At 53.0% G+C, this 14918-nt stretch overlaps 1 protein-coding gene across 4 annotated transcripts in view; it reads left to right on the top strand.

Annotated features, from left to right (window-relative positions):
- OPHN1 (oligophrenin 1) overlaps positions 1-14918 on the top strand; it is an 81932-nt gene that overhangs the window by 61510 nt on the left and 5504 nt on the right. For 3 of the 4 annotated variants that reach the window (XM_068157592.1, XM_068157595.1, XM_068157594.1), the window contains exons 15-21: positions 1689-1773; positions 1983-2041; positions 3470-3575; positions 5223-5382; positions 9791-9938; positions 11395-11712; positions 14565-14730. In XM_068157592.1, coding sequence (XP_068013693.1) covers positions 1689-1773; positions 1983-2041; positions 3470-3575; positions 5223-5382; positions 9791-9938; positions 11395-11712; positions 14565-14730 — 1042 coding nt within the window. The remainder of the gene's footprint in view (positions 1-1688; positions 1774-1982; positions 2042-3469; positions 3576-5222; positions 5383-9790; positions 9939-11394; positions 11713-14564; positions 14731-14918) is intronic. The other variant, XM_068157593.1, reaches the window with a different exon arrangement.

Here is a 14918-nt window from a genome sequence, read left to right as displayed (position 1 = left end):
GTGGGGCTCAGCAACAGAGAATCATAGAAGGGTTTGGGTTGGAAGGGACCTGCAAAGCTCATCTAGTCCAACCCCCCTGCAGTCAGCAGAGACAGCCTTCACTAGAGCAGGTTGCTGAGAGCCTTCACCTTGAATAGCTCCAGGGATTGGGGCCTCAACTACCTCCCTGGGCAACCTGTTGCAGTGTTCCACCACCCTCATGGTAAAGAACTTGTTCCTAATATCCAATCTAAATCTCCTCTCGTTTCAAACCATTGCTCCTTGTCCTATCCCTGCAGGCCTTTGCAAACAGTCCCTCTGCTGCCTTCTTGTAGCCTCCTTCAGGTACTGGCAGGCTGCTGTTAGGTCTCCCTGGAGCCTTCTCTTGTGCAGGCTGAAGAGCCCCAGCTCCCTCAGCCTGTCCTCACAGGACACTGCCCCCTTCTGGGACCTGCTGAGGCCACCACGCCTGTGCCCTGCGGCACACATGGGCCAGGGCAGGCTGCCAGCCCTTAGGTCCAAAGGGTCCATCTCAAAGGCTGAGCCATGCTGACCACCCCTTCCTGAGGGGCTGGAGCTCACAGAAGGCACATTTACATTGATACCTGTGTGCCTCAGGCTCACTCCAGACAATCTGATATTAGGGGAACATTCAGAGGCTGTTGTGTTTTACTCTTGTTTACTACTGCTTTTACTACTTGCTGTTTATTAAAGTGATTGCTTTGAGCTGTCACAGAGCTGAACCCAGTTCCCATGGAGCTGCCACCCCAGACAACTCTCCAGTTATGCTTCCCTGATGACTAATTGCTTAGACCAAGTTTTTATTGCTTCTTCTCACCCTCCCTGTGAGCAGCTCTGTGGTTTTCTCCTCTGCACCAGTCAGTGGCATCTCATTTTCTTTATACTCACTGCTCTGGTTGACCACTTGCCACCCCACTGTGCACAAACTCATGAGGAAAAGGGCAACCACACAGAGAGAACTGCTGCAGAAGAGCTTCATCCAGAACTGCAGTGGGGAGAGAGAGGGTTTGAATCAGTATTTTTTTTTTCCCTCTAGTCCTGTTTCTTTCTTAAAACAAATCATGGAGCTACATTTCTTTAGTCCAGCTTCACACACACACACCCCCACACCCCCACACACACACCCACACCCACACCCACACACACACACATCCTCCAACAATGTCCCCTGCTTCACTGTACCACAGAAATGATGTGGTGGTTGGGTGAGGGTAGGCAGGAGCAAGGTCTACCTCCACACTGCTGTGCCTCCTCCTCCTCCTCCTCCCCTCCTCTCTGTGCAGCAAGAGGCAATGTTTGCAGCACAGCCTTCCGGGAGTCACTGTGAGGGAGGATCAGAGCTTGGACACTCAGTTTACTTTGTGTATCAGAAAGCTTGTCTTGAACCTGCAGGAATGTGGAATTTCTGCCATGTTTCTTGGCTGTGCTGGGCAAAAGCAAAGCATGGAGAGCCTGCCCTGACTAACTCTCCACCGCTGCTTAGATGTGACCTTCCGCTTCTCCTCTGTCCCTGTGGCACCGCAGCACACTGACCTTGGTGCTGCTCTGCTTTACCCAGCTGGGAGAATCAGCAGCTGCTTCCTGTGCTGCTGGAGCTCCATTTGTCTTGAGAGCCTCTTTATCAAACAGCCTCAAACTGAACCTTGGTTGTCTCTGGTTTTCTGAAGCTGTGTTGTTCTTCCCTCCAGATCCGAAGTGCCCAGGGGACGTGGACCTCCAAAGCGGCGACTGGGACATCAAGACAATTACCAGCTCCCTGAAGTTTTATCTCAGGTAGCACTGCAGGTCACCCCTGCCCTGCACAGGCAAAGGAGGAACGTGCCTGGTGTAGAAACCTTGCATCCTACTGGGAAAGCTGTTGAAGTAATACCGGCTGGGAGGGAGATGCCAGTGGGAAGTGGAGGTGCTGGAGGGCTTTGACATCAGTCCCAAGCGGGTCAGGCTGCCCTGCCAGAGCTGAGCTTTCTTTCTGGTTATTGCAGGAACCTGTCTGAACCTGTCATGACCTACAAGCTCCACAAAGAGTTGGTCCAGGCTGCCAGTAAGTCCTCCTGCTGCCCTGCCCTTCCAATCAGTGTGCATCAGAATCGCTTGGCAGAGCCCTGCCAACCCAACGTTGGGTGTCCAGCTGCTTCCCCCTGCAGAAGGAGGAGTCCCCCAGCTCTTCTGAGTGCTTCATTGTGCAAGGGTGCTGGTTCTTGCTTTTGCTGTTGCAGTGCTCTCCTCCTACAGGGTTTCATGCTTTCAAAAGGCCTGGAGAGCCAGAGGATGCCAACATACCTGCAAGCAGCACAAGTGTCCCAGACAAATACTTTCTTCATGCTGTTTTTATTTGCAAACCTGTGAGGGAATGGGATGTGCTGGTGCTGCACAGATAGATAGGTGCTCCTCTTGGGGCTGTGAGATTTGTCCTGGGATGTTGGCTACAAAGTGTCCACCAGTACACAAAAAGGCATTTTTCTGCTGCAGCCCTTGGACCCGAGCCACAGGCAGCATTAGCAGAGATAGCCAAGTACCATGGGTGTGCTAAACCAGCCAGTCCTTGGCTGTCCTTTTGTAGCAGCCATTTGAAATAAACCACAGTGATCTGGACTGGCTGCATCCTCTGAGCATGCTGAGAGCCTGCATGCTGAGATGGGGACCAGAGGGATGGAGTGAGTTGGTTATCTCCCTCAGCGTGAGAGCTCTGGCATTTGGAAACGTGTGGCACACCCTGAAGCACTCTGGATGAAAGCATCCTTCACAGCCTCCTGGAGTCAGGGTGGGGAAGGAGAGCTCCTGCCTCTCCTCACTGTGGGTTTGCAGGGAATTAATAACATTTGTTCTGTCTTTGGAAAGGAAAACTTTCCACCAGCTACTGACTGTGCCCAAGCCCCAAGATTTATTAGTCTCAGAAGTGGTCCACTGAGTGGTGCCTGGGTATGTGCAAAACCATCATCCCTTCCCTACCTTTCCTCAGGAACTTGGGCCATTGAGCTTCCCAGCTACCAAGATCCCACCCTATTCTTTTCACACCGAGTATCTTATTGTTTCTTGATTATTTATGCCTCTCAGGGTGACCTCTGTGGGTCAGGGACTCCATTTGTTTTCCCCTGCAAGACTCGTTAGCACGTTGTTTAGGGCCACAGCTCTCTGGGCTGATGGGACACCCGGCAGCGAGGCCAGCCCTGTGCTCCCCAGCTGTGCTGCTGTGCAGGGCAGTACCTGGCCATGCCTAGAGGCAGTGTGCAACCCTGAGCTCCCTTCAAGCTTCATTTCTCCCTCTTGCCACTTCATTTTGTTTCTCACAATGACTACCCTGTCGCTGTGCAACCTCACTTCCCTTCTGCCTCACGTCGCTGGGTTCAGCCAGCCCTGGCCTGCAGCAGGAACAGCTCCCACAGATTTTCTTTGCCTTTATCTGTCTCTCATGGTACTGACTTTGTGAAAGTGGTGGGCACAGACTTTTCTTTGTGTTACATTTCTCCAGAGTCTGAGAACCTGGACTACAGGCTGGGAGCCATTCACACACTGGTCTATAAACTCCCTGAGAAGAACAGAGAGATGTTGGAGCTTCTCGTGCAGCACCTTGTCAAGTAAGCAGGCGTTTGTCTCTCAAGCCAAAGTAAGGGGAATAATGGAATCAGCTTGATGGCAGGTTTGCAGAATGCTATCCACCACCATCCCCCTCAGGATTTACATCTAGACTGCACAAATGGTGTGATTATCCCTGCTACCTGCTGCACTGAGTGATGCTTCTCTAATTGCCAGCTTCGGGCCCCTTGCTGAGCAGCCCCAGCAGAGGATAATTCAAAAATGGGATTGCATGGAGCTGTCAGTTGTGACCTGTCCCTCCACTTGAAAAGGACTCCAGGGGTGGGGTCTGGGAATGGCTGTAGGGCCTGTGCCCGTGGGCTGAACGTGAAGCATGCCTTGGATTTGTCTCCAGCTCTATGGGTTCAATGTCGTGAGCAGCACAGAGGCTGGAGTGTGTCACTCTCTGCTGGATGCTTGGTGGCACTGAGCAGCATTGCTTCCAGCAGTGAGGGAGTGCTTCCACCACTGAAAAAGTCTGATAGTTGGTAATGGCACCAGCACTGCACTGCCACCCTGTCACAGCACACGTGAAGGCTCCGTGTGGAAGCTCTGCCCTCCTCACCCCAGGTAGGAGCAGAGGTGCAGCAGGGAGAGAGGCTTGTGGTGGGCCGTGCTGAAGCTCAAAAGGCAGGGAGTGATTCATGTGCAGGTGCTGAAGGACCAAGGCCTGCAGAAGCAACGGCTTTGGTATGGCAGGGCTCACTTTGGACCTTTAGAGAAGTTGTTTCCAAAACTGGCCTGTTTCAGAAGTAAGCTGGGCTGATGTGCAATTGCCAGCCCTTAGTGCTTGAGAGCAAGTGCTCATCCTTGGTGCAATGGCCACTCTGTGGAGCAAGGAGCTCTGGCTGGGTGATCCTGCCTGCAGATGGTGGGGGGAAGGTTTAGAAGCCTTCCTGTGTAATTGGCAGAGCTGAGCATGTCTGGTGCACAGTCCAGTAGAACTAACACTGCACTTGTGATCACTGTTTATTCCTTCAAGTGTTTACTCTTGAAGTCTATTCCCTCTCCCCTTCCTGCTGACAGACACCCCTTTAACACCAGTTGCAGGGCATACCCAGGATTCATTATGTGTCAGCTTCAGGGTGTCTCTCCTCTGGTCCACTCCTGGAAGTAGGCAGCACCCACCTAGGCAGTTAAGATTTCAATCAGCCATGAGTGCTACTCTAAGGCTTGCACATTCCTCCAGAGCTTGAAGGCTGTTGGACAGCCAGAGCTCCATGCTGTGAAAGCAGTGGTGCTGTGTAGAGACTTACTGAAGGCCCCCCACAGCCAGTCCTCCTCCTTCAGAAGGAGGGAAAAAATAAAGCCAGAATTCAGCTCTGGGTGAATAGGATCTTGTGATTGAAGTGCTGCCTTTTGTGTGTGTGTGCTGTGCAGATGACATGATTTCAGGGTTAAGAGAGGAGCTGGGAAGGGATCAAATGAAACTGCTGCTGGCATGCTGCTCTCCCAACCAGTTCCCTTAGCCAAGCACGTGTGTCATAGCCAGAGACATGTTTTATCCTGGTAGGCTTGGGAAACAAATCCTGCTGAGACAGAATGAAGACTGCTTCTTACTCTATCCCTTTACTGCTTGGGGTAAGAGCTGTTTGGAAGACACCAAACCCTCTTCCTTCCTTCCTTCCTTCTTTCCTTCCCCTCTGCAGCGTTTGTGAGCACAGCCGAGAGAATCTGATGTCGCCGTCCAACATGGGGGTGATATTTGGACCCACCCTCATGCGATCACAGGAGGACACCGTGGCTGCCATGATGAACATCAAGTTCCAAAACATAGTAGTGGAGATCCTCATTGAGCACTTTGGGAAGGTATGGATGGGTAGCAGCCCCGGGAGCCTTCACACAACTCCTGGCCGCTCCATCGCGTTCATGCAGACTGTTGCTGTGGTAACACTGCGGAGTGCTGGCTCCTTCTTCCCCAAGCCTCCTTAGAGGCTGTGATTGTTTTGTGTATTGTACTGCTCTGAAATGCTTCAGGAGGAAGCAAAAGGTGTAGCAGGTACCTTCCTCACTGTTGCCTTCAAGCTAGGCTTCAGCTAAATTAAGACTCAAAAGAGCCATTAACAGTGGTAGAATCACATAATCACGGAGTGGGTTGGGTCGGAGAATGGTTGCATGATTCCAGTTCTGAGGGAAAGCCTGCATCTAGGGGGGGCTGGTTTTCTTTTTGAATAAGAGGCATCTATTGGAAAGAAAAAACAACTATTCTAGGCAAATCTGGACACTCTGTTCTAGACAATTCTGGACATGACAGGGCTTTGCACTTCTCTTTGCTATAGGCAGGAGCTAGACCGGAGCGTAACTGGTTCCAGTGGGCACAAAGCAAGGTGAAGCACTGTACAGCTATTAATACAGGGGAAGACAGCCCAGAGCAGGCCACTATGGAAAGGCTGATGACAATCATTCAGCTGTTCAGCTGCAGGTGCAGAGATGGAGTGGGTAGGGCTGGGGAGAGGACCTCCCTGAGGGGCAGGGCTCTCCACAGGGCTCCAGCAGCTTTTGCCTTGCACGGGACCTCTGCTGAGTGTTTTTGTTTGAGTGCGCTGCCTAAACACACAGCCTGGCTCGGTCTGCTCTCTTGGATGCCAAAGTTTAATTTGTGGAGAGCAGCTTTTGGTGATGTGGCATTTTGTCTCCTGTGGCAGCACTTCCTTCTCGTGCTCTCTGATGCCATGGCTCAGGGTGGCTGGAGGATGATCCAGCTCTCTGTTCATAATCAAACACTTGAGCAGCCTTTGCAGTCAGATCAGCACAGAGGTCAGCTTGCTCTCCTTGTAGCAGCACAAGGTTCAGAGGAGTGAGTTCAGTCCTTCTCACTGCTTGACAGGACAGTGTCCAAGCAATCTCTCATGTCTTAGAGGAGGGGAAAGTCTTGCAGGGCATCTCTTGCTGTACAGAGGATGGGGCAGTGCCCCCAGCAGACAGGGCAGCACACAAATATTAGAATGGAATGGAATGGAATGGAATGGAATGGAATGGAATGGAATGGAATGGAATGGAATGGAATGGAATGGAATAGAGAAGAAATAGAATGAATAGAATAGACTAAACCAGGTTGGAAGAGACCTTCAAGATCATCGTGTCCAGCCTATCATCCAACACCACACACAAGCAGAAGTGCAGCACCTTTCTGGTGTGAGGAAGAGGAGGCTGAAGCTGGAAGAGCAGGGCTCTTGCACAAGTGAATGTGGTGCCAGAGCAGCCAAACAGGGACCAGATGGGCAGTGGAGGAGTTGGCTGTAGTGTCGAGGGCAGAAACCAGCGAAAGAGGATGAAAGAGTTGAGAGAGTCCTTTGAGTACCCACATGAAAATGACAAGCCAGTTTCTTTGTAGGTCTCTGCAAAGGCTTTTAATAAGCTCCTGCAGCAAAACAGAGACTTGTTTGTGTGCTGGGAGCCTCACACAACTCGCTCCAGAAGTGAGCCTCTGTCCTCCCCTGCCGTTCAGCCCACGGTGCGGGCTGCTGTCAGCACACCGTTTGCACTGCCACCTCCCAGAGCTGGAATGACAACTTTCATTAAGCCAGACATCTCTCTGCTTGCTTTTAATTTCTTCAGCAATAAGGTTTAGTTAGTCACATTTATTAGATTGAGCTGCTAAGTTCAGTGCCAGAGTTTAAAGAGCCTTCAGCTCACACATGAGCAAACACTTTAAATGAGCCTGCAGGAGGAGAGGGATGTGGTTTGTATGGTGCAATATGAAGGCCCTAAGGACAAAGTAGCTTATTCCTGAAGTCCTGGTGGATAATTACTGTTGCCAGAGCATATATTTCAGTTAAATTAAATGAGTTGCTTGCTCTGGAAACATCTTCTTCACTCTACAAGCCCTCAGTATATGAGGGTCTGTCAATATTGTTGTACATTGGGGTTGTTTAACTTAGGTTTTCATTTAGGAGGCAGAAGCAAAGCAGAGGCTGCTCCCACATCTTCCAGAAGAGCAGCTTGTGGTGGGGGTTAGCATGGTTTGCAGATGTGGAAAAGCATCTGGTGAGGACAGCATTCCATGGTCCCTGTATAAGCATCTGTGGGGAACTTAACACTTCTTTGTCTTTCCAAAACCATCTTGGATCCTTGTCAGTGTGTAGGAAGGAGGTTTGGTGTTTCCAGATCTTGCCTTGCTGCAGGTAGTAGTCCTTTGCTGTTTCAATAGCACAGGAGCTGCTGCTGCTAAGTCATGGGCTGTTCATGTCACAGCAAAGTCATCTGAATCCAGGGGGGGGGAACATGTAGGACCCTGCATTCTGGAGTGGAGAAAATGCTCCACCCCTGCAGAGGGCAGAGCCTCTGTTGGCATTAAGCATCATCAGCCACATAGTGCCACAGAACTGGGACAGAAGAGCAGCTGAAGTGACCAGACTCGGGTTTGGAGCTCTCATGGGCCCTCACCTGTTCCTCCTGTCTGGTTGCAGAGCAGGGCAGGCCAAGGCAGAGTGAGGGCCAAGTTCCACTGCATGGTTTTACAGGGGAAGCCTGGGCAGACAAAGCTGGGAGCAGCTCAGGTCCAACCTCACCCCTGTGCTGCCCAGATAAGGGAGGTGTGGGGAGCCTGGCTGCCAGTGCCACCCTGACCCTGGCACATGCTGCCTGCTTTTTGGGATCATAGTAGTATCATAGTATCAGTCAGGGTTGGAAGGGACCACAAGGATCAGCTAGTTCCAACCCCCCTGCCATGGGCAGGGACACCCCACACCACATCAGCCTGGCCACAGCCTCATCCAGCGTGGTCTTAAGCACCTCCAGGGACGGTGCCCCAACCACCTCCCTGCACAACCCATTCCAGGGCTTCACCACTCTCATGGGGAAGAACCTCCTCCCCACCTCCAGCTTCATTCCAAGAAGTTTCAAGAAGTTTAAAGTGGGGAAGTGTTTTTTTCTCCTAGAAAAACACTTGTTTGACCTCCTAGAGCTGCTCTGTGGCTGGCAGAAGGATGAATATGCTTTGGGCTTGAGTTAAATCATTGCAAATTTGTTTCCCTGTGTGACACAACAATATTGTTCTTCCCTAACAAAGGGTGCTCTGGGGGAGCAGCTGCCCTGGCCTTTGGTGGGCTTGGCACCAGCTCTTGCCCTCTGGGCTTCAGCCTTTTGCTGTCAACACTCAGGAAGGGACCAGCTTTGTGTTGTCCCAGTGTGGGCAGCTCGGTCTTGGGTCACAGCAGCCTATGCCACTCCGTCTGGAGTGACCCCCTTTTAAAAGCTGGCTATAAATCTCATTAATATCCATGGGAGGGTGGTGAAGAAAGCACAAAGAGCAGTTGGTTTTCATCCTCAGTGTGGTGTTTCAGATACTCAGGAGCCTGCCCAGAAGCTCAGTTCTGTTTTTTTCAGCTCTTGGAGAGAAAAAAACCAAACCCACTCCACTGACATCAACAAGAACCTCTAACTCAAATCCAAGCAAATAGGTGCCATATGAGCAGTGAGGAAAAGGGGATACAACTCCTTGGAAGCATTGTTTCCATGCCAGTATTTCATCCAAGAGAGTTGCCCAGTGCCACACACTCCATTGTAAGCCAGGAGCTGAAGGGTTTTCCAGCCTTAAATCTAAACCAGCTCCATGGTGCTTGCCATAGATTGTATCACCTCAGTGCTGTGGAGAATTTGCTGCTTCTCAGAAGCTGTTCTTGGCTTCTGCTCCAGGAGTGTTTGCTGCTACACTTTTTGTCTGTGCTGGTGATTTGGCTGCATTAATGAGGTTGGCACTGCAGCTGCTGCTGTGGTGGCTGTGTGAGGTACAGGGCAGGAGGGCCCAGGGCAGGATGTGTCACTGGAGACACCACTAAAGCATGAGCCCTGCTCCAGCTCCTCTCTAGCCCCAGGGCTTCCCTGGGTGCTGCTGACCCCTGAGAGTGGCTGGTTCTCACCTCTCCAGGGGGGCTGGAGGAGCTGGAGGTTGGCAGGGCAGATGAGGACCCTGCCAGGTTCCCATGGGCTGTGGCTGGTTGGAGCAGCATGGAGCTGCCAAAGCTTTTCAGCCCTCCTGGGTCAGTCAGAGGTGACTTGGGCTGCAGACAGCTTCTGCTGGAGAGCAGGGGAGCAGCAGGGCAGCCAATGGCAGAGGCAGCAGGAGCTGGGTCTGTGCTCCTGGACTGACTCAGCCTCCTGACTCCATCTGCTGTGAGCTGCCTTTCGATGACAGCCAGTTAATGAGGTGAACCTCTGAGGCTGTCATTCAGCTTGATGGGCCAGGAGGGTCATCTAAACGTGTCTGCCTTTACAGATCTATTCTGGGCCTCCAGAGGACACCACTGCACCTCCAGTGCCCCCTCCCAGGGTGACTGCCCGGCGGCACAAACCCATCACCATTTCCAAACGTCCACTGAGGGAGAGACCTGTCTTCTTTGGAGCTTCTGTGGAAGAAAGTGCAGGTCAGTCTGGCTGTTCCCTGATACCTTACCTGCCTCTCCCCTCTCCTGTTTCTCTTAACACCTTTCTAGGAGCAGAGAGGATAACAGGAGCAGGACTGCACTTCCCAGGTGAGGAGCCCAGCAGACAGGGAGGGGTCTGTTGGTCAGTGAGAAAGGAAAGCCAGAGAAGCTCCTCACAGATAGGCTGTGTCACCTCACAACTCCAGCTCCATGGGCATTTCTTTCCTTCTGTTGCTTGCAGTCTTCTCCCTTAGCTAAACTGAGACTGGTTCTTGTGCATGAGAAGAGCAGTGGAGAGGCTTTGCAGCTTCAGAGGCAGGAACACAAAGTGATGGAAATGCAACTGGGGAGCAGAGTTGGTGGGGCAGTGAGAACGGGTCCAGGCTGGGAGTGGCTGCCTGCTGCTGGAGCTTTGTTCCACCAGACCCTGACAGTAGCTGGTCCAGCCCTGCAGACCCTGCAATTTCACACCAGAGCTCTGCAGCACTTTTTCAGGACCCAGTGACAGGGTTTTCTAGACCAGGTACAAGCCTGCTCTTGATTTCACTCCACTGGAAGGAAATTGTCACATCAAAGGGCACATTGATTCAAAGCCAGGTTTCTGCCTCCACCCAGTTTGCTGTGTCCTTGCAAGCAGTGCCCTAGATCACATCATCACCAAAGAAACACAAAGTCTTTTTCTCTGTTAAAGCTCTCAGAGCTCTGCTAATGTTTTTGGCTTAATGCTGCCAAGTGTACTTCCTGGCACCAGCCAAACACGATCAACTCAGGTTGCTGTTTGAGTTCACGAGGCTGCTCATGGGGGGAGAGGTGGCCTCGCATTTAAATGGTTCCCCAAATGGGGAGCAGAAGCTGCAAGGGGGCAGTCAGATTCCACAGTGAGAAGGATGAGGCTGGTGGTTTGTGAAGCACGGTGCACAGCTGCTGTGAGCAAGAGTCTTGGGAACTGCAAAGAAACCCAGGAGTACATCCTGTGGTTCTCAGCCTTGTTTCATTTATTCCTCAGCACCTGTGTGAGCCACTTGCTGTTTGTGTTCTGCTTGGGCTGAGAATCTCTTGATCCCCTGCTGCAAGTGTCCTTGTCCCTCAGTATGGCAGGAGCTGCATGGAGGTCTGCACTGCCACGGGCAGAGACTCCCACAGCACTGTGCTGCTTCCTAAGCAGGGTCCTGAGCTGGTCCAGAGGAGGCCTCAGAAATGATTTGAGGTCTGGAACCTGTGAGGACAGGCTGAGAGAGTTGGGATTGTTCAGGCTGGAAAAGAGAAGGCTCTGAGGAGACTTAAAGGGGCTTGTAAGAAAGGTGGAGACAGCACAGGTCCTGTTGTGCCAGCACAGGGGGTGATGGTTTGAACTAAAAGAGGGACATCCAGACTAGATAGAAGGTCCCTTCCACCCAAAGCAGTCTGTGGTTCTGTGGTTGTAACCCGAAGTCTCTCTGCCCCTTTGGCCCCGCAGCAGACCGGCAGGGCCAGACGCCCAACGGCAGCAGCAGCGGCGGCAGCAGCGCTGGCACGGAGGTGCCCAAGCCGCTGCAGCGCAGCCGCCTGCCCGCGCCCCGGCCGGGCGGGGACGAGCCGGGACGAGCGCCCGCAGAGGGCCGGCCGGAGCCGCGGGCAGAGGCGGAGCTGGGCAAGCTGGCGGCCAGGCTGCAGGACGCAGGGGTGAAGCCGCCCATCAAGGCTGCCAACGGGGTGCTGGCCAGCCCTGCGCTGAGGACCGCCACGCTGCAGGCCAGGAGGCCAGCTCCCAGGCCAGGGATCTACGGCAGAGAGGGTGAGTGTGTGCCCGGGGCTCCCAGACAAGCTGAGGCAAAAGGTGTGCTCCCAGGGAGATCTGGAGGTGCCTGACCAGCCCTCCCCACTGTGCATCGTGTGCTGGGATGACTGGAGGTGGGTGGTGGGCTTCTCACCTTGGGTCCTCTTGAAGTAGCTCAGCAGGAGGGGTTTGGGAGACCAGAACAGCTTGGAGGTTTGATCCAGCCTTGGCCTCTGGGCTTGTCCCAGTTTATTTCAGACAGCAAATTGTAAGACTGCCTTTGGTCTGTGGCTTACTGGGGTTGCTACTGCTTGCAGAGCAGCTTGCAGGGCCTGGTACTGGTGCTGGTGCCAGTGCCTAGCTGGCAGATGCCACCAGTGTCAGATGAAGCAGGATTTCCATGCAGTAGCCAAGGCTCAGCTTGTTCTGAGCTCAGCCTAGCTGGGTGGACTGATAAAATCCAGCTTTGAGCAGCAGTATAAAGAGCCATTCAACCCCCAGCAATCTGTACCCACTCTAACCAGCCAGCAGCGCTCTGGATGGCCAAGGCTCTCCTCAGCAGAGATGGGGGAAATGGCAACAGTCAGTTTCCCGTTTTGATGTCTGCTGGTTTCCTCTGCAAGGCCCCTGTGACTCAGCTCCTGGCTCACCAAGGCAGGCCTGGGAACACTTCTTTCAGCTGTTGATCAGTTGGTGTTAAATATAAATCATGATTATTGTTTCTAATCTCTTAAGCTGTGTACAGAAAGCTATCACCAGTAGAAACAGCTCACTTGGGGCCAGGTCTGAGCTGGCATTGCCCATTTCAGGGGTGGAATGCAGGTGGGGGTTTGTGGATCTTTGTGTCTGTAGATGCTGTCCTCTGTGACAAGAGCTGGCTCCAGAACATTTTGCCTTGCTCTGGTTGGGGAGGGCACTTGGTGCTGAGTCTCATAAAGCACTCAGAACAGTGGCTGCAATAAAAGTCATAGAATCATAGAATCAATAAGGTTGGAAAAGACTTCAAAGATCATCAACTCCAACCTGTCACCCAAAACCTCATGACTACTAAACCATGGCACCAAGTGCCACGTCCAGTCCCCTCTTGAACACCTCCAGGGATGGTGACTCCACCACCTCCCTGGGCAGCACATCCCAATGACAAACAACTCGCTCAGTGAAGAACTTTCTCCTCACCTCCAGCTTAAACCTCCCCTGGCACAGCTTGAGACTGTGTCCTCTTGTTCTGGTGCTGGTTGCCTGGGAGAAGAGACCAACCCCCACCTGGCTACAACCTCCCTTCAGGTAGTTATAGGCAACAAGAAGGTCTCCCCTGAGCCTCCTCTTCTCCAGGCTAAGCAACCCCAGCTCCCTCAGCCTCTCCTCACAGGGCTGTGCTCCAGATCCCTCCCCAGCCTCGTTGCCCTTCTCTGGACACCTTCAGGAGTCTCGGTGTCCTTCTTAAACTGAGGGGCCCAGAGCTGTCATCTTCCTTTCTGCAATCTGCCAGCTTGTGGGTGCCTTTCAGCTGCAGCCCCACAGCCCTGCACTGAGGGAATGAAGCCCAGGCTGAACCGCTGACACAGGAGTCCCCGTGGGCAGCGGGGAGCCGGTGTGGGGCCAGGCAGGCCTCGGAGCCGTCTGACGGACACTGCTGGCTTAATGGGAATTGGTACCGTAAATGGTAGGTGGAAATCTGCTTTCAGAAGAGGGAGATGGCTTTTAAGGTTGATTTATACCTCAGCTGCACTCAGTGCTTCCATGGTTTATGGGCTTGCATTATCAGACGTGGTGTGCTGACAGCCTGTCCTGGAGCCACAGCTCGTAAAACCGCCCCTGCCTCTGGCTCCTTGGGCGGGGAGGGAGGAGAGCACTGAAGCAGTAAGGAAGTCCTCTTACATCTGTACTGATACTTGCCAGTCACTGCTGGAGGAGCAGTGGATTGAGCTTCTGATGCTCACAGTTTGGGGGTCCTTTTGGAAGCTCCATGAGGAAGAAGAGGCTGAAGAATTAGAAATCCTTGTATTGAGCGGTTCAGGTCGTGGAGCTTTACCAAGGAGAGCATTTAGGAGCAGGATTTACAAGTGCTAGCCTGGAGGAGAGGAGAGGCAGGGCTGGGGTGTTTGAGATGCATGCCAGGGTATGGTAAGGTTCACTAACAAAGCCTTGGTTGAGTAGTTGCAGCAGCTAGTTATGTTAGAAAACAAGAAAGCATCTCTGACTTCTAATGAGAAGCAGGACTCTAGCAGTGGAAACCTTGGAACTGGGAGGGCAGGAACCCAGCCCTTCAGATGGTCCTGAGCCCTCTGAAGGAGAGGGACTGAGGGAAGGTGTGGGGCCACCAGAGGTGTCAGGTAAAGTCTGACACTTATTCCATACTCAACCCTTGAAAGTCTCCAAGGGGTCAGTGAGTAAGGAGGTTGGCTGGACCTTGGGGAGCAAAGGCAGCAGGGACAGGAACCCCTGTGAGCAGAGCAGAGTGCCACTGGTGAAGGAAAATGTTTGGTGAAGCAGCAACCCCAGGCTGCAGGGATCCCCTGTTTGTGCTGCTCCTCCTCCTTCTGGTGGGCAGCACTGCACTGGCTGTGTAGAAAAAAAACTGGTTCCCAGGCAACATCACCTCTGCAACCAGCACCTCCATCAAGTTTGTCATCACAGGGTCCAGCGTCAGCCCCTCTGCCTGGTGCCAGGAGGGCTGTGCTGGGACAAGCAGTCTGGGAGCTGCCTTTTCCTCAGAGTCTCTCTGAACTCTGGGTATTGGCTGCTGTCAGAGAGGGGATGTTGGAGCAGATGAGGGGAACTAAGCCCCCTGTCTCCTCAAATGTCTCTTGATATCCATCCAGCCCTCTGCCAAAGCTCCCTGCTCAGTGCTTTCACCTTCAACCTTGCAGGTGAGTGTGACGGCGTCCCGAAGCCACGGTCCCACGGGGACAAGCCCGTGATAACACGGCCCCCTGTGAGACCTCCAGACCCACCATGCAGGACCTCCATCCCTCCCAGGCTGGAGCAGAAGCCAGATCTGATAGCAGGAACAGCAGAGGAGACACCTTCATCTGTGTAAGCTCGCAGTGCTCAGCTGGCAGGGGCTACCCAGGTGGGCAGCCCGACCACGGGGGCTGCTGATGCCCGTGGGCTTGAGGGGTGTGCAGGACCATGGGGTCAGCCCAGGTGGTAGGAGCAGGAGCTGGTGTCACCCATGGGCTCTTAGGTGAGATGAGGGGGAGAAATACCACATTGGTGTCCAG

Source organism: Melanerpes formicivorus, unplaced genomic scaffold (assembly GCF_026170545.1).
Source record: "Melanerpes formicivorus ecotype bairdi unplaced genomic scaffold, bMelFor1.0.p_v2 SCAF_37, whole genome shotgun sequence".
Taxonomy (NCBI): Eukaryota; Metazoa; Chordata; class Aves; order Piciformes; family Picidae; genus Melanerpes; species Melanerpes formicivorus.
This window is presented reverse-complemented; position numbering and strand designations above follow the sequence as displayed.